Source organism: Cimex lectularius, unplaced genomic scaffold, assembly GCF_000648675.2.
Source record: "Cimex lectularius strain Harlan isolate CLEC.00 unplaced genomic scaffold, Clec_2.1 scaffold46, whole genome shotgun sequence".
In the NCBI taxonomy this organism is placed as follows: domain Eukaryota; kingdom Metazoa; phylum Arthropoda; class Insecta; order Hemiptera; family Cimicidae; genus Cimex; species Cimex lectularius.
Window position 1 is genome coordinate 850,703 of NW_019392654.1, and position 19,805 is coordinate 870,507.

Consider the following 19,805-nt stretch of genomic DNA (forward strand, 5'->3'; position numbering starts at 1 on the left):
AGAAAAAGGAAAAAAAGGAGGAAACAGATTAAAGTAAAAGAGAAGAACGTAGAATCGGGAAAATATTTGAATTGGATTTGGGCGGGTGGGCAACACTGTTGATCGTCTGGTGGGGAGAGGAACTGCTTTTGTCGTGAAAATTCAGTTAACGCCCGCAGTCTGAACTGGTCGCTTGGACTAGACTAGTTTGAAGTTTCACCAGAACCCCCACCACAACCGCTACAATGGCTGACATCTCTAAGGAGAATTTGAAGAAGGAGATTGCCGGTAAACGACTCTATCTCTGAATTTACGCCTCGGGCCGGTTCGCCTGGCACGGGGATCATTTTATCCACTTCTAGTCGATAAATTCTATCAAGGCGAAAATGCCTCTTACCGCGAGAATTATGCCGCTACCCCTGTCTCAAAAAGTCGTCGCCCGTCGAAACAAACTCCGTCCGACTCAAGCCTCTACCGCAATGGCCGGCATGACGCTTTGCCTCCGAGCCAAACAACGTTTTTTCAACCGATTTTTCGCCCGTCCCATCGCCACCAACCTCACAGTTTCGTTAAACCCTTTTATTCTAATTTTATCGATTTTAATAAATTAATTATTTTCGTCTACGTTTTAGGTTTACTTTCTACGCCGTTTTCGTTTTTAAAGACGTTCTGCCGCGCTTCACGGCAGGACGCTTTTCAAACCGATTTTCTGACTTGGTCCACCTTAAATCATCCTCTCGTTCATTTCTACCCGAGACTGAGCTTTCACAGTTTCTCCTTTAATTAAAATCCACTTTTTAAGGAATAATTTTTGAAATTTGTTTTAATCATTTCAATCTCCATTTCCTCCTTTCCGGCTGACTTTTTTCTTTAAATTTCCCAATTTAGAACGATATAACACAATTCCCCGATAGTCTCAACCCTGTTTATTGTCTTTTGAATTTTTTTTTTTTTTTTTTTTTTTGGCGACGACATTTGAAGGTCCGGGCCTTTTCTCCGAACCGGCCGAGGCTTGATGCTGTTTAACCTTAAAAATCATTTCGGCTATGCTTCACCGTGGATTCATCCTTTTTTACAATTCCCCACGTCTCGACCTAGAGAATTTATTTTTGAAATATCAAGCATTTTTTTTATTAATACAGATTAGGACGGAATTTATTTTTAAAAAAATATCTTGCGTTTTCTTTTGTTATACGGATTAGGACGGTTTCACGTGTTTTTTAAGCTTCGCGTCGTCTACGCTGGTGGAGAAATATCATATTCATCTCCAGCCTTCCTTCTAATCCGTTAACTCCTTAATATAAATGAAAAAGAGAAATAAAATCAACAGACCAATATCAAATCTAAAAATAATTATATATAATAAAAGTTATAAACTGACGACGGCTACGATTTAATGTATTTTCTGGAACTATTAATTTTACGGAAATCGTTTTTAATCTCGTTTCCGTTTTGCTGTTTTTTTGATGATTTTCTTTTTTTTTCTTTCAATTTAATGCATTTAACGGTACAAGTGCTCCTACACTAAATTAATATTTTGGTGTTGTTTCATTTTCATGATACTTCTCGACCTTTGCAACGGTAAATTTAGTTATATAATTTACAATATTTTCTCTAATTTTTTCTGATGGAGTGGGGATAAAAAGCAAAATGGTCTGGAAATTTATAATATTCAGTTTGCATTCGATTAAAACTATTTTAAAGGATATGCAAAAAAAAAAGTGCGTATGTATATTTAAAGTGGTATTAAATCAATTAGAAACAGGCTAAATTATATAGAAATGGTAATAAGTAGTGGTTTTTTATTTTATTTTTATTTTTATTAAATTCACTAATTTCGTGGTCCGCTTGACCAATTAAACATTACAATTAATTAAGGTTTTTAGTTGAGATGAAAAAAAGCTAATGGCACGAGAGGGACTCGAACCCACGACCTTCGACTAGATACGCCGCTGCTCTACCACCTGAGCGATCGTGACCTCGATTCACTCAGACATCAACTCCCCATCTCAACCCCATTTTATTTTTATTTTTAAACAAGGGTTATCTCAGGGTACCGGTGTTTTTGAAAAAAAAAAGAAAAAAAGTCCATTTGTAAGTATGTCGGGTTGGAATGCAGGGCCGCTGGAGTCGAATTTTCTCAATTTTTAATTAATTTTTTTCATTTTGATTTTTTTTTTTTAACGAGGGTTCTCAGGGTGCCGGTGTTTTTGAAAAAAAAGTCCATTGGTATGTCGGATTCGAATGCAGGGCCGCTGGATGTTATTACCAAATTTTTTATATTTGGATGGAGTAGGGGTAAAAAACGAAATGAGCTAGAAATAAATTTTATAAAAGAAATGATTTTTGCTTTTTAAAAATGCTAATAATTTTGGAATTATTACTATGTCTACAAATCTACAAGTATTAGACATCAGTACAATCTTATACTTGAAAATTTGTTATATTCTGTTTGCAGTTTAAATACAACATTTAAAGTATACATATTTGCTTAGTGGTCATAATTACCATATTAATTATTCTTTTTATCTAAGGTCTTGGTTGAGATGAAAAATTAAGTGTCACGAGTGGGATTCGAACCCACGACGGCTCAATACGCCGTGCTCTAACCACTTGAGCTATCGTGGCTTTGAATTTTTTTATCTCAACCAAAAACCTTAGATAAAAAGAATAATTAATTGGAATTTTAAACTATTTAAAAAAAGTGTATATGTAAATTTAAAGTGGTATTAAAATCATTTAGACAGAATCTATGTTGAAATGATGATAAATAGTTATTACCAAATTATCTATATTTATCTATATATGCTTAGCAGTCATAATTGACCATATTATTTCAGTTAATTATTCTTTTCATCTAAGGTCTTGGTCGAGATGAAAAAGTTAGAGTAATAAAATACAATTATTACCCTAAGCCATGAATCATTTCACCACAAGAACATTAAGATATACAAACATATCGTCCATAACAATCACTACCCTAAACACATAATCAACAGAATAATACAACTCAATACTAACATCATCCACTATTACTAATAATACTACATCAAATCTATCAAATACAGACAAACCAACATACATTTCCATGCCATTCATTCACGGCCTATCACATAAATTAAACACATTTCTCTCTTCTGCCAACTTTAAAATAGCTTTCAAAAACTATAAAACAATTCACACACTTTTTTCCAAAATTAAAGATCCCACGCCAGTAACAAATAAATCCGACGTAATTTACAAAATCAATTGTTTAAATTGTCCGGCAACTTACATCGGTATTACATCCCAATCCTTTTTAAAAAGATAGTTCCTACTCACAGTGGGTGACTTACTATGAGTAGGAACCATGTTTTTAAAAAGGATTTACACCACACTCACCCTATCATTCATCATGTCTATTATATCCCAACATCTGAATAAGGGAGTGAAGCAACATATCGTTGACACCATGTTAAAGTGACGAATATGGATTGTCTCCACTTTTCACATTCGTCACTTTAACATGGTGTCAACGATATCTATGATTGCAAAAAACCGTTACAAAATTTTACAGCCCTGGCTACTCACCATTTTGAACACCAACACAATTTCGACTTCAACAGTTCAAAACTATTACACCCAGAACAAAACAAAAATAAACATAACTTTTTAGAAATGGTTTACATCAACACAGCATCAATTACAGAACAGACATATGTAAACTCAGTTGCAGCTACACCAATATCATTAATCAAATTCAACTGTTGCCATGCAACTCTGTCCAGCTATTGGGCTGTGTTGAATGAAAAATGTCCAGCCCCTGGTGGATAGATGCAACATTGTGTTTTACTATGCCCCTCACAGCTGCAGTCATTCTATGAAATTGCTGAACGAGGCTGGCAACAGTTGCCGCACTCTCGTGCCGCACTATCCAGACCTTGCCCCTTCAAATTTTTACTTGTTCTGCTACTTAGACAACCACTTAGAAGGTAAGGAATTTTCAATGGACGTACAGATTTCTTCTTGCCCAAGTCATTATACTTTTGATAAGAAGGGGATATTTCTGCTACCAGTACATTGGGAGTTTAAATAGAAAATGAAGGAAATTGTGTTTTGGGTTAAAAATAAAATAAAACAACTTCTGGAAACTGATAACAACTAATGCACATGCCGATATTACAGACTCAATTATATATATTGTTAAATTACATATAATGTTGTTTTTTTTGTACAACTCTTGTTTTTTGTTGTTTTTTAAGGGATCCTTAAAGGGGCTGATTTAGGAAAAACATCGGCGAAAAAGGTCCGGCAGGAGCTTGAGAAAAAACTTGATGCCGATTTGACAAGCAGGTAATATTTAATTTCAAATACATAAAAGGTGTAATGATACATACTTTTTTATTTATTTTTAGAAAAAAAGAAATTGATGATATCGTAATGCAGTGCCTCAAAGAGTCTGAAGTGAAGAAACCCAAGAAGAACGGCAAAGGCAAAGAGGATGATGAAGAAAATGACCAGGAAGAAGAGGAAGAGGAAGAAGAAGAGGCTGAAGAGAAAGAGGAAGAGGAGGAAGAAGAAGAAGAGGAGGAGGATGAGGAAGATGAGGAGAAAAAGAAACCGAAAAGGGCGACACCGAAGAAAGCGGCACCCAAAAGGAAGAAGGGGAGCAGTGATGAGAGCGATGATGCCTCTGAGGACAAAGAGAGTGATGAAGAGTACTCGCCCAAGAAGAAAGCCAAAGGTGGAAAACCGAAAGGCAAAGCTGCCAAAGGCCGCAAGAAGAAGGGTTCCGACTCGGACAGTGATGAAGACTGGGGGAAAAACAAGAAAGCTGCTGCAAAAAAGCCAGGTGCTAAAAAAGGCTCAGGCAAGGGCTTCAACAAGCAGTGTACTTTATCCCCTGAACTTGCAGCCATTGTCGGGCAAGAACAAATGGCTAGACATGAGGTTGTTACTAAAGTCTGGTCTATTATTAAAGAAAAGAATCTTTATGTAAGTATAATTGAAAGGATGTATTGCTATATGTTACATATTACACGTGCTAACATTTTAATTTTTATTCAGATTGTCTCCAGGATCGGGATTGAAAAATATTGTTTAAATTGTACAAATACATATGACTGTGTATTTGTACAATGATGTACACAATATTGAAATTTAGTTGTTGAAGTCATGAGGAGCGTCAAGAATGAGGTAGTTTAGAAAAACACCTTTTTCTTTTTTTTGTCTGCATTTCGACCTTTATTCAGGTCATCTTCAGGGCATAAAGTGTGGTGCTATTCTTGTGGCGTCATTTTGGTTTTTTGTGAAAGTGTTGACAGCAAACAAGGTTAAAACGTCGGCAAAAACAATGAAAAAGGTGTTTTTCTAAACTTCTTCATTTTTGACGGCTCCTCGTGACTTCTGCAAATTATGAAACAAGAGGTCACTAAGAAACATAGAAATTTAAGGTTTTAATCCAAGTATTTGTACACACTCAAAGTGTGTTTTCGCAGACATGTCACTGTTGAGTGTCGTGTTGAGAGTGTTAGTGAGATATTAATGTTTTTTGTTTATATGTTTGATATTGAAGGAAGTAGGGGGAAGGGAAGTAGGGATCAAAATTAATTTTTTATGATCAGCTAGTTTCTTCAAGGAGAAAGGAATCAAGGAATCTGATCATGGAAAAACGGGTAATGGTTTTTCGTTCGGGCCTGGTTAGCCTTTCAGGATTATATAGTGGAATATTAGGGAAAGGAGAGGTAAATTGTTGGGAATTTAGACTATTTACAATTGTTTGATTTATGGAGTGTCTTATATGTTGTATTATATGTATGTTAATGATTTTGGGTTTAATTTATATTTTTTCCCTGTTGTCATAAATCATTTCTTCTAAAAACCTACGTTTGTGTTTGTTTCATTCTGTGTGTAATATTTTTGAATTGTTGAAATCGAAATTGTGTTGGTGTTCAAAATGGTGGATAGCCAGTGCTGTAGGATTTTGTTTGGGCTATTTGCTAATAGATAAGTTGTTTTACCCTCTTATCCAGATATTGGGATGTAATTCCAATGTAAGTTGCTGGACAATTTATACGATTGATTTTGTAAATTGAGATATCAGTAAAGAACGAAACATTGGCACGACAAGAAAATTTTTTTCTACACATACATAACACTAGACTGCATCTCACGATCTTTAAATAATCATTAACTTCACTAGTTTCGTGATCCGCTTGACGAATTAATATCTTTCAATTAATTAAGGTTTTTAGTTGAGATAAAATAATCATTAACTAATAAACATACAACACATTTCTACATGAGAAATTTGAATTTATTTTTATTAGTAGTCAAATCAATTAACAATTTATTACTAGCGTGTAATATTGGATGATTTTTTGACATTATGTATTTCCAATTCAAATTAATAATCTTATACCATGGCAAGGATTGCTGGTAATTTTTTACCACACGGAAAACAATAATAAGGACGTGTGTGGTATTTAGTGATTGTGTTCGAGAAAAACATTTTCTTTATCATGCCAACGTTTTGATCTTTATAGAATTCAACTTCGGGGCTCAAAGTGGTTTCCTATGTAGATCACTTTGAGCCCCGAAGTTGAACTCTATAAAGATGGAAACTTGGCATGATAAAGAAAATGTTTTTCTAAATCTATGTCTTAACAGATCGCATCTCATGATTTCCAAATAATCATTAAATACATAAATCATTCTCATGATCTCTAAAGAATAACAAGAAAATTCATTAAAAAATAATGTAATGAGTATTTTTTTCTTTAGTTTTCCAGTTCTTGACTTTTTATATTTTTTGGGTTTCTTTTCAGGAACTAGACAACTATTAAACCCATTTACTTTTTATTAATATCAATTTGGGGGGGGATCAGCTTCCCCTCATCAGTCTGTTTTCTTTTTGGAGATAGTATGTGTTTCCAAAAAGAAGAACGAGACTGATGAGGGGAGGCTGATGCCCCTGAAATCGATATCAATAAAAAGAAAATGGGTTTGATGGTTGTATAGTTCCTGAAAAGAAACCCAAGAAATAATGTAATAAGGGTTTCTTGCATCTTCTATGTCCTAGCAGTACCTTCTGCAATACTGTTGTATTGCTTTTGTTAATTTTTCATTTTTTGTAATTAACTTTTTTCTTTTTTTAGGATCCTAAAAACAAACAATTTGCTATTTGCAATGATGAATTGATGAAAGTCATCGGCACAAAACGCTTCCGCCCTTTTGGAATGATGAAATACCTCAAGAGGCATTTTATTGACTAGATCCTCACTTCTTATCAGTGGGAACCTTCCACAATTGAAATTTGCAAATCTCACAGATTAATCATTTTACAAGTGCAAATTTTGAAGAAAATAAAGAAGAAAAACTTTTACATTTATACTTCATATGTGTTATTGTAGATATTAACGCTGCAATATTGTGTAAATTTTTTTATGGATTTATTTTTAACTTTAGTTTTTTTAAATGTCTTCACTATCCAGAATATTTTTAAAATAAAATTAAAAAAAATAAATAAAATTGCGTATTAATTTGACTGTTTTAGTCAGCTGCAAACTTGCAACTTTGCAAAACAAAGAAGATAATTTTTTGAATATTCTCCGGGCAATTTTCTATGTACATTTGTATTGACGAAACAAAATGTTTTATTTTTTATTTTTATTAATGTTTTCCTCTTATTACAATATTTTAGTACAAAAAGAAATATTGCATTTTTGTAAAAAGTTTTACTTTTTATGTAAAATCATGTTTCTTTTCTAACATCACATAATATATTATAACATTACTTGAGAAATTATACAAATTCTTATATATAATATATTATGTGTGTATTTACATAATAAAACTAGTGTGAAAAATTAAGAGAGCATTGAATTTTGTCAATTTACTTCAGAATGCAAAATATATTAAATTGTCAATACAGTGGTAATTTTTTTCTCACCTAGTTTCTCTTCTCCTTTTTCCATTACTCTGTTTTTATTTCAGGAAAACCTAAAGGTGGAAAAAACGATAGCACTGTAACGCAAAACATTTGCAACGGAATTAAGGTATTTCTTGCGGAATTCTTAGGAACCTTCATTTTTATGTTCCTAGGGTGTGGGTGTCTCAACAGCCACTCCATAGTTAACTGGAATGAGTTCACTGGCAGCTACTCTTTTGGAGTCACTTTTGCTGCAGCTGTACAAGTAAGACATTTGATTTCTCATCGAAAAATGTTATCGTTGCGGAAATAAGCAAAATCAACAATTAAAATTACTACATGCTTATTACAAAAAAGTCACATGTTTTTCCTTTTTTGTCCACATGAAAACAAACTTTTTTATTTCTATTATATTTTTAGAAGATGGTTTTAATAAATGTATAACTAACAATGAGTCAAAAAATAGATAAACGTTTTAGGAAAACCAAAAGTAATAAAGCAACAATCAATTTTAACATTTTAAAAATTATGAAATTGTATGATTGCTCAATAAGTAAAAGCAATAAATTAAAGAAAAAGTCCTACTATTTTCCCCCGTTTTATCGTTTTAAGAATAAGTTATATTGTATTTGAATACTGAGTAGCTTAATTCTAATTGTCTGGTTGTAGGTAAGTTATAATACTTCGTACGGTCATCTGAATCCAGTGGTCACTCTCATTTTCTTCATGTATGGATATATTTCTATCAAACTTGTAATAGTATATGTAATAGCACAACTGTTGGGAGCTATTGTAGGTACAGCGCTTTATAAGGTATAAATTATTGACTAAGTACTGTTTACCACTTATATTAATTAATTATTTAATTGTTCAGAAATCGTGAGATGTGGTCTGGTATGATGTAAGTTTCAGAAAAACATTTTATCGTGCCAATGTTTCGACCTTTATTGAGATCATCTTCAGGGCCTGGGATTTACAAACATTGTTTACATTTAACAAATACATTTAGGATGTGGAAAAGTGAATTTATACAATGCAAAATATATTTTATATATTCAATCAATGTATTTCTATTCACTCAAAGTGTTTGTCTTCTGTGTAATTGTGCCATTCTTGCATGTCGTGTTGAGAGATCTTGCTGTTTTATGTTTATATACGTTGGATTTTGAAGGGGTGGGGAAGGAAGTCAATTACAGAACAGATACATGTAAACTCCGTCGCAGCTACGCCAATATCATTAATAAAATTCAATATAGATAACACATATATCATTACATTACATTCCACACATCAACTGTTTTTCATAGTCTAATTGTCCAAAAATTTAGCTTTCCTTTTCCTATTTATCCCTTTCTATATAATCCTGAAAGGATAATCAGGCCGAACCTTTACCCATTCTTTCCCATTGGCGGCTCCTTGTATCTCAAAGAAGCTGATTCCTCATATAAAAATGTTTTCTGCCTCAACTTTCTTCCGCACCTCTTCAAAATCCAACGTATATAAACACAAAACAGCAAAATCTCACTGGCACTCTCAACACGACATGCAAGAATGGCACAATTACACAGAAGACAAACACTTTGAGTGAGTAGAAAGAAATACATTGATTGAATATATAAGATAAGAATATATAAGATTTTGCATTGTACTTTTCCACATCCTAAAAGTATTTGTTAAATGTAAACAATGTTTGTAAATCCCAGGCCCTGAAGATGATCTCAATAAAGGTCGAAACGTTGATTGAAACGATAATTAAAATGTTTTTCTGAAACCTACATCCACCAGAAGACCGCATCTCACGATTTCTGAATAATTATCGATTAACGGTCACTAATCACCATACATTAATTATTTACTTAATTTTGTACCCATGCCAAGACTACTTTTATTATATTTTGTGATGCTGATAGGATGTAATAAAGTACATATATACACACACATTATTATTATTAATAAGCCATACGAGGTTGACACACGGACACTTACGATGGGCCAAAGCCCACATGTGTGTTCGACATAAAGAGAAAGTCATTTACGTTTTAGTGGTCAATTGACCAAGTTACATCTTTCTGTTAATTATTCTTTCCATGTAAATCTTGGTTGAGATAAAAACATTTGAAAATGGCAAAAAGAGAGAAGGTTCGAACGGTTGAAGGTTGAGATGGAGAGTTGGTGTCTGAGAGGATCGAAGTCATGATAGCTCAAGTGGTAGAGTAGCAGCGTATTTAACCGAAGGTCATGGGTTCGAATCCCACTCGTGACACTGACTTTTTTATCTCAAACAAGACCTTACATGGAAAGAATAATTAATTGAATAAAGAGAAAGGTTGTTCGATGTGCCCCTAACCACCTGATTGGGCGTTCAATTCTTTGTCTCCATGTAGAGAGCATGTAGGAATGCCAGATATGGGAATTGTGCTTGACAACGGCAGCGAGTATTTAGGCCCCCTGTTCCAATTGTTGGAAGAAACAGGGTTGTTTGACTGTATATACTACTGATAGTTTTGTGTTCCTAAGATGTGCTGAAATTGTATGTATTTATGTGGTGGGAGTGAATGTATTTATTGGTGTGAATGTGTTGTGTGAGAGGGCCAACGGTAGAATATTGGGTAACCCATCAACCATGTTTATATATACATCCATTTGCAGATTTAGGCTTATATAAATCCAGGTAAAAAAAGTTGTAATATTAATTAATTACATTATTTTTATATTTCTTATTTGTGTGGAATAATGTTCCTCTAGATTACTTCGTAGAAGAAAGCCTACATTAAGTAAAAAGATAGGTGATAGGGGAAATTTAAATTTGAATAATCTTTTGTCTACTTACAATGGAAAAAGAAAGGGGTAAAATGATAGTCAGCGGTGTGAAAGTATTTTTATAACAATTTTACAGTTCCTGTCCGAACAGAATTTCCATATTCTGACTATTGGGAAAGACCCATATTCATGCGAGACGAGAATCCACCCGAAGTTAGGTTCTGGACTGGCATTCATGTGGGAATTTCTAGGATCAATTCTTCTTGGACTCTTCATCTCCTCTTTCCTAGATCCAAGATCTCCAAAAAACCGTGAAAACTATTCAATGAAAATGGCACTACTGATTGGTGTTCTCAACACTGTCTTGGTACATAAATTACCTATTTTGATTAAATTGAATAATGATGTCTGTTTTCCTTACTCTATTTCCTCAGACTCCTTATACTGGAGGAAGCTTAAATCCTGCTAGAAGTTTTGCTCCAGCCTTTATTAACAATCACTGGCTTGACCAATGGGTAAGTAATTATTTAATCATAGAATATCCATTCAATAAATACATAACATGATTATTTACAATAAGACAAAATATACAATAAATTATAGATTGATAACAACATAGCTCATGGGAACAGAAGGGTTGAAAACAACATTAAAAGTTATTGAAATATAGTAACAAGTTTAAATGAAATCTTCTAATCTTTGCACCTATTAGAAGTATTATCTATATTCTATAATATACGTATAATACATATTTCAATCTATATATTAATCAATTTGACCACATATAAACACACTAATCCGTCGGTATGGGGTCTCCCTTAGGTACGGCGGGGAGGTGAATGGGTAAAAAAAAGAAAAAAAATATAAACACACTAAACCATGCAAACAAACAAAAAATAACATATTTTAATGGTGGGGGGGGGGGGTTGGTGGCTGCAACGGTTTAAGCATTGACACAGTCCTCATCACTGTAAGGTAAAGGTCCCGGGTTCGAATACACCGGCCCTGCACTAAAACCTGACATACTTAAAAAAAATTTTTTCAAAAACATGCCACCAAATGACATAATTTTTTAATTTGTAAGAGTTTACTCGATTTATTTAGTTTAAAATTAAACCCATTATCCTTCTTTCTACTTTAGTTACAAGTAATTAGGAAACATCATAGTGAAAATAAACAGAAAATGTTTGTTCACTTTTGTATTGATTAATCCAATTTGCACAAAAAGTAGCATTATGCCCTTCCATTCTGCTATGCCTAAAGATCGCTTTCTGTTTGTGTTTTTCCTTCATTGATTTCATTTGATATTATTCTTGTTCTTAAACCTTTTTCAATGGCTCCTGTCAGACATTTGAATGAGTATGACAATGTCACGGTCATAACATTATTAGAGGAAGGATACAGCAGTGCGAGGTCGCCAGGAGACTGAATGTAAACACTCTACAATAGGAAGGGCCGTTTGGTGCTTCAGAGAAACAGGGCTCCACACTAGTAGGCCAGAACAGGGTTGAAAGAAATGATAAATTCATCCGTCATCAGGCTCTACAAAACAAAAGGCTCAATGAAAATAACCTCAGGGCCTGGCTCTCGGGTCATGGATCTATTCTTCAATTCTGAGCTCAGAAAACGGCCAAGCTCCAATTCGCACAGAAACATGTGAAACATTGGAAGATGGGAGACTTGGGGACAAATTCTCTTTACAATGGTATGGTTCCTGTAAGGTAGCTTTCCACGTGGAACACTTCACAAACTTCACAGAGGATCCAAGAACATGTACTGCCATTGATGTGGGTGAAAGATTCTTTTGTGTAATGTCCAATGTCTAATCACAAGACACATTTGCCCCCCCCCCTCCATTGGTGAGAAATTCTTACGAATGCAGAATAATGCTAGGCCCCATAGAGCACATGTTGTGGATGACTACTTGAATGACACACTACTGGAATTGAGTTCTTGGTGTGGCCAGCTCGAAGACCAGATTTGAACTGAATCGAACACATTTGGGACCAACTTAAGTAACGAGTTCGACAGCGAAACCTAAGTCCAAACATCCTAGAAGAGTTGGAAACAGCTGCAAATGGGAAAGAATTCCTCAGGATTTTATCAGAAATCTTTTCCAAGAAATGCAAAGGCGTTTAATGAACTTGATTCATGCCAGAGGTCAAAATACTTAAATAAATAATTAAAGGGGACTATTTTATTTTTAAACATTTTTATTTGTTTTTAAAAATAGCTTTTTTTTGTTCTTTACTCAATTTTTTTAAAATTAGATAATAAATAATTTATTTTGTTGTTATGTAATATATTGTTACAACCAAACTTATTTTTGGTAGGTAAAATATGTATAAACAAATCTAATTTCATTAAAATTCAAGGGTTGTGTGTTAATTTTCTACATCAAGTGTAGTAGTTATAAATGTGTAAAATAAAAATTGAAATGATCATTACAATTACAGATATACTGGATTGGACCAATAACTGGTGGATTATTTGGTGCATTTTTATATCACACATTTTTCCTACCAATGGTAATAAAACAAAACAATGAAAGGACAGAAGTTGAAGACGTTTCAACTGCAATTGCTTAAAAAAAGATTTTAATAAAATATTTTTTTTCTCCATTTAATTTGATGAGAAATACTTTAAAAAATGTTATAATAAAATAACACGATACACAAGTAAAACACAGAATATTCATTTTTGCAAATATTTGCACTTTAAACCCCCCCCCCCCCACAAACACACTGAACTCTTTATATTTTATATGTAAAACATTCCCCTTAAAAAATTAATTTAGACATATGCTCTACCGATAAGGGGTACTTGCACAGTCCACCTTCAGGTGAATCAAGCGGCAACAAAACTCAACTCTTCATCAGGTTGTTCATGCTTCACCTCTTGTCAGAAATTCGACATTATACACTCCTTGCATTTATTTGTTCATTTTCTATAACAACTGGGTATCAAAATTAACAGTTGACTTAAAATGTAAACACAACATTAATAATTTGTTGTTTACCTTTATAGAGTGTTACTATTCTTTTTACCCTCTTTCAATTAAAAATAAAGAAATAGTTCAATTTCATCATTTCCAGAGCTAACTTATCGAGTGTGATAATTAAAAAAAAAATTGTTTACTTTGAAAAAACAATAAATTTCATTAAAAAATTAATAATAAATTTTTCTTTCTTATAAGGTGGTTAGAGAATATCTTGCCTGGGTAGATAGACAAGCACATTCTCCTGACATGGATCCTATATGTTCGCCACCCCCAACTAATGTTGAACAGCTTTAAACCTCTCTTATTGAGTAAATGCTTATTTACTTAATGCCTAGGAGATTAATTGTACAATTTACATTAAGACTTCCCTATAACAGAAATCTACAGGGAACTACATTTTGTCCATTTGAAGGAAATGCCTGCCAAAGGAAATTTAGGAGAAAAAAATTACAAAATCAAGAGATATAATAGAATAAGTAAAAAAAAAAATTTATGGTAGAACTTGTATGTAGATGAAAATCTAGATAGTTGTAGATGTAATATTAGGGTTATATAATGTATTCCACCTTTTTAGAGTTATTCTATTCCTCATTCTGTACTTATAGCACACCAGTGAGGCCTAGCTGATAAGACATTTAATTATTAGGCGCAGTTTCAGTGATTGAATTTCTTCCGAGGTTATGTTGTGCATCCCAAAACACCTCCTCCTGAAGGAAAATGTGGCACCACAGTTTGTTAGTAGGTTAAAGGCTATATTTCTTTGCTGAACAGATAAAAATATAAATCTACATACATATAATTTAAGGAAAGATGTCTACAATTATCTTTTACATCTTTTTCTGTTTAATCATTTTATAATTAATGGCAATTTGATGTGAAGCAGCTATAGTATACAAGAGAAGTGGCAGCTATTACATCCCACATATAAGTATAATCTTTTAAAACACCAAGTCATAATAAGCAATTGGTTATAGTTATGTTGAATACTTACAATAATTAATGTAAAAAATAGAATAAAAAATAAATAAAAACAGGCAATTAATGTTAAAAACATATCTATTAACCAGTGGATTTAAAACTATTAATTTCAATACTATAAAAGGAGAATGAAACACTGCTGGGTTCGTAAAAATAGAAATAACCAAAACTGTGGCAGGTTAAGAAAGGTGTCATTCTCTGGTCCACAGAGGACAGTTCGAAAAGACCACGAGAATAACACACGACCGGAAAGCTATCGCGTAGGTGCCTTTTATACAAGGATAGAATACCTTTTCAATTGTAGAAGGCTTGATGTATATTGACAATATTTTGGCATATCACCAGAACTGTGTGTAGTCTTGGGCTCGGCAGCTGGCACTGATTGCTGTTCCGATACCTCAGGGCTATAATAATTTTTAGTAGATAGTGTTTGTGTGTCTGTGTTGACTTTAACTAAATAATTAACATCAAACATTAAATAAACAAAAATTAACATAATTTATTGGAATGAATGTATTTATGAGCATGAAAGGAAGGGGTTGCTTGTAATCCAGTCCAAGGAATATCGAGTACTCTGGGGTGAGTTTATGGCGTCTGGAGAGTAAAAGTAAGTTATTAGCGAGAATGTTCTGATTTTGCACTCTTTTGACAGTATAAGCTTTAAAAGATATTTTTAGCATGAACCCCATCGTACATGAAATTCACTCTGCCATAAAGAACTTTTACTACCCCCACAGGCCCCACTCAGTACTGATTCAAGGCAAATAAAACCCTCATTGTGGTTGCTGCCTTTAAAAAAAAGTTGTCATCCTGTGCTGGTCTGTAAATTAGAGTTGATCCTAAAACCTTTGAATTAATGCTAGTTTAAAATGAAAATAAAATTTCAGGATAGGTTAACAAAAAGGAATATAATTTCAATTTTTATGTTTGATAAAAAAGAATGACTGTTAACTCCAGAGATGTAATCTAATTACATCAAATTTCCATCCATATGTTGATATGATGTATAACTTATAGATTATTTTATAACATTTGTACTACTTCTACAGATTAACGGTAAAAAACATTTACTGAACATACTTACAAATAGGTTTTTCTTTCAAATACATCAGCACTTTCAAATATATCAACCGAGAGTTGATATGACCTCTGATGTTATGAACCCTCAATATGTACACCATTTTTAAAGAACAAAATTCCATTAAAGAATTCATTGTAGTATTGTTTTTAATTAACATGTGTAGTGGTCTAACTAAGAACTATGCTTGATGATTAAAATATTTTCTGTTTAAATGGTAAAATTGTCCTCTTTTAAATGAGAGTAGACTCAATCAAGGTATTTTTACTCACTCAAAGTGTTTGTTTTCTGGGTAGATGTGTCATTATTGAGTCTAAAATTTCTAGCATTGTATAAATTAATTTTTTCACATCCCACATGTATTTGTATAATTTAAACAATGTTTATAAATCCCAGGCTGTGAAGATGATCTCAACAAAGATCGAAACATTGGAACGATAAAGAAAATGATTTTTTAAACCTATGTCACACCAGACCACATCTCACGATCCCCAAATAATCATTGTTTCCTTTATTAAGTCAACTTTCTCTACTTTTGATTTATGTTTTGAAGGTTTTTGTTAATGGTCAATTAATAAGTTAACAAGATTAATTTTGCTAAGTATATTGTTTGACAGTTTAGGCACATATATGCTTTGTTCTTTCCATTAATAAACAAAATAAACGGTATAACACAATTGAGGGTTCATTTTTAAAAACATTTTATTTACTTTATTGTGGAATTGTTATCTCACTGAATTATGAATCTCACTTTACATTCAGTACATCATTGCTAATCTTTTGACTAGAATTGCAAATTGTTTTGTCCAACAACAAATGCCATGTAGTTTGGTCATTTCCAAATATTTTGGTCTGTCTATCCTTGCTGTTTTGTTCTGTCAGATGTATTTCAGCTCTTGACATTGGTGCGTCATAAGATTCTTTTACACGAGTAAGTTTTGTGAGATTTAACACCATTGGTCAGCCACCTGAAGAGTCAAAGAAAATGTGTCATAAGTTTTGTAATTTGTTTTTCAGTCTTGTTCAAACCTGCATACATCAGGCTCTCGTTATTCGTGGTTCCTCCTCCCCTGAGGTGAAGAAGAGGATTATAAAAGAAGGAAAAAGGAATAATCAATTGAAAAATTTGGAGAAATCTTTCGATTAGTTCAAAAGTCGAAAAACAAAATCAGAGAATATGATACAATAGTGTAGTACGAAGCATCATTACATGACTGCTAACTCAAACAATGGACCCTCTCCAACAAAATTTCCAGCATTTGAAAAACTAGACAATGCGGCCTCCTATAACAAAGTTCTTTGGGAAAGCTGAAAGAGCAAACAAGGCTGATTCATCACTATCTGTTTCTAACTGGAATTTCATTTATCTTTTTTATACATTTTATCTTTTGTAGACCCTAATAATTTTTCTCATTTGTTTCAATGTTATTGTTCCAATGCATAAGTGTTGATGTATGTATGCACACAGAAAGTGTCTGATTGTAATGCAGGTAGAAGAAAATACTTTGAAGCCAGAAATTGAGGGTGTTTCCTATTGACTGTAGTGAAGGTGGGTACGTATCCTCTGGATAAATGGGAGTCTACTGTATTTTTTATTTTTTGCAGGTCAAAAACGTATACAAAAGTAAGGAGAAAAAATATATACTTATACAATGCTTATGACTAACTTAACATTAATAAAGAATAAAAACTATACTATACATCAATGAAAAAGACAATAAAATCCTTATAAATAAAACAACATAAAGTTCTTCTCCTGTCTATATAATTATAACGACTTGGAATTATACAAAAAAAAAAAATATATATATTAAAGCATTATAACTACATTCATAGTACATTTTTAACTTTTTAAACTAAAATTATTATGCTTTATGTGTGTTATTTAGTGAGCGTTAATCAATGATTATTCGGAAATCATGAGATGCGGTCTGGTGTGATGTAGGATGTAGATGAGAAATCTTTTAATTTTTATTCTAAAATTTCTAGCATTGTATAAATTCAGATAAATTGTAAAAGATTCAAACGTTGGCACGATAAAGAAAATGTTTTTCTAAAACCTGCATCACATCTCACGATCTCCGAATTATCATTATACTTTAAGTAACGAACATTTTAATGAAAAAACAGAAGTCTTAAGTAAATCAACAGTATTGCTTATGTTGTTACATTCTATCATGATGCGATGCATCGGGGAGTGTAGGGAAAAATTTGTTCTTTTATATTCAATAAAAAATATTTTCTGATTTCTGCAGTCGCAAGGGGGGGAGGGTCATTAAAATTGGAGTTTACCAAGGATTTCTGGAAAATCTACACAATTATTAATTAATTTGAAAATAAAAATAATCTCAAAATACTTTCTTCTGCAGTTAAGATAAGAAATATTAAAGTAAGATTTAATGGGAGCATGAGAGGATTTATCATTGTGACAGATTAATTTGAAATATAATGTATGATGGAATTTATTTTGAACAGTTTGAAGAAGTTTTATATCAGTGTCGTAGTGCGGATTCCACATGATTGAGGCATATTCAATAATAGGTCAAACAAGTGAATTATATAGATGGACATAGCAAGCATCTCTGAATTGATAGGTACTTCAGATGATGAAACCTTGAAAGCATTTTAAAGGAGCGATTTTTGATTTATTGTAAATTAGCTTAAAGGTAAGATCACTATCAGAGATGATGCCAAGATCTCCAATACAAGTTACTCTGGTTAACAAGCTGTGAATGGTATGAGTGCAAAAAAATAGGAGATTTTTGTAAGAAAAAGAGATAGTAAAATATTAGAATTATTTACGAATAGTTTGTTAGTTTGACGCTAGTCAGAAAGATTATTGAGAGCTTTTTGTAAATTAATGCATTTCATGGCATAATAAATTGTTGTAAATATTTTTTAGGCCATAGCGAATAGAAGAAACTCGGTACCAGATAGAGTAAGGTGAATATCATTAATGAAGAGGAGAAAGAGAAAAGGACCAAGATGGGAGCCTTGTGGCACACCAGATAAAACAGAAAAGGAAACGACTTGATTTTAACTATTTTGGTGCGTTCAGATAAAAAGTATGTTATGATCAATTTTGTCAAAGCATTGGAAAAATCTACATATACAGAATCCACCAATCATCGGCTATAGCGTAAAAAAATATAATTTTGATATATTAGCAAATTAATAACTATTGACCTGCCAGTACAGAAGCCATGTTGTTGAGGAATAATAACATTTTTGAGGTTATTTTTTTACTTTTTATAAACCCAATATTCAAATATTTTTGAAAAAATGGATTGGATGGAAATAGATCTATAATTACTTATGCATTTATCGCCAGATTTGATTCTTCCGGTAGGAGCACCAGGAAAGTAACCGGTATACCGTACTGAAGCAGAGGCAAGGGAATATTGTTTTATTTTCTGGTTTGCATTTTTGGTTCCCATTTGTTTCTATCCCCCCTTTTTAAAATGAACAGGAAGGGTTGGCTGGAGGATACGGTTTCTTCCTCTGTTCTAAATTAGAAGTAAAAAAGGGATAACTCGTTCGGTTTGGACCATAAGATAGATCAAGAACGACGAGGGATTTTTTGTTCCAAGATGAGCGAATGGAGAGATGTGTCGTCAGTTTGTAACTTTTTAAGAATGGCAGCACATTGAGAGAGTAGAAAGTAGACTAAGAGCATTGGTTGTCTCGCAGTTTAACATCACGACTTGTAAGGGGATGGTTTATGTCGTACATTGACGACTTTTCTTTCATAATCTGTACATATTTAATTTTAACAGTGGGTCGTGCCAAGTGCCAATCCGCCACTAGAAATATTATCGGGAGGCGAACCCAAAAAACAGAAGGTAAGAAAACTGACTTGTTTTCGGCTAACTTAATCGATGTCAATTGTTTACAAGATGAAAGAGACTGCTTATTCTTTGATAAAAGTTTTTCAACATGTTGATGTTTTTTGATCAAAAAAGTAATCAAAGCCCTTTTAAAGTGCAACAGGGAGGATACGCAGGTCAAAATAACCGGGAAACTGGCTCATCGCAGACCCTACGAAAAATTCTGATATTAAATGATACGTTATTTTGTCAAGATTTTTGGAACGTAAGAAT

The 19,805-nt window shown here is 32.9% G+C and overlaps 2 protein-coding genes across 4 annotated transcripts; both read left to right on the forward strand.

The window, feature by feature from the left end:
* Positions 1–136: 136 nt before the first annotated feature.
* Positions 137–7,350, forward strand: LOC106672889 (histone H3.v1). Its single transcript, XM_014404680.2, has 4 exons — positions 137–267; positions 4,221–4,311; positions 4,374–4,953; positions 7,116–7,350. Exons 1-4 carry the CDS (start codon positions 225–227, stop codon positions 7,230–7,232), a joined length of 831 nt encoding a protein of 276 aa, XP_014260166.1. The 5' UTR covers positions 137–224; the 3' UTR covers positions 7,233–7,350.
* A 374-nt stretch (positions 7,351–7,724) lies between these two features.
* LOC106672891 (aquaporin AQPAe.a-like) lies at positions 7,725–18,910 on the forward strand. 3 transcript variants are annotated; one of them, XM_014404684.2, is made up of 6 exons: positions 7,725–7,893; positions 7,954–8,153; positions 8,558–8,701; positions 10,785–11,015; positions 11,083–11,163; positions 18,608–18,910. In XM_014404684.2, exons 1-6 carry the CDS (start codon positions 7,863–7,865, stop codon positions 18,650–18,652), a joined length of 732 nt encoding a protein of 243 aa, XP_014260170.1. In that variant the 5' UTR covers positions 7,725–7,862; the 3' UTR covers positions 18,653–18,910. The 3 variants fall into 3 exon arrangements, with proteins under 3 accessions (XP_014260170.1, XP_014260168.1, XP_014260169.1); XM_014404682.1 differs by lacking the exon at positions 18,608–18,910 and adding an exon at positions 13,105–13,274; XM_014404683.2 differs by lacking the exon at positions 18,608–18,910 and adding an exon at positions 11,252–11,442.
* The last annotated feature ends 895 nt before the right edge of the window (positions 18,911–19,805 follow it).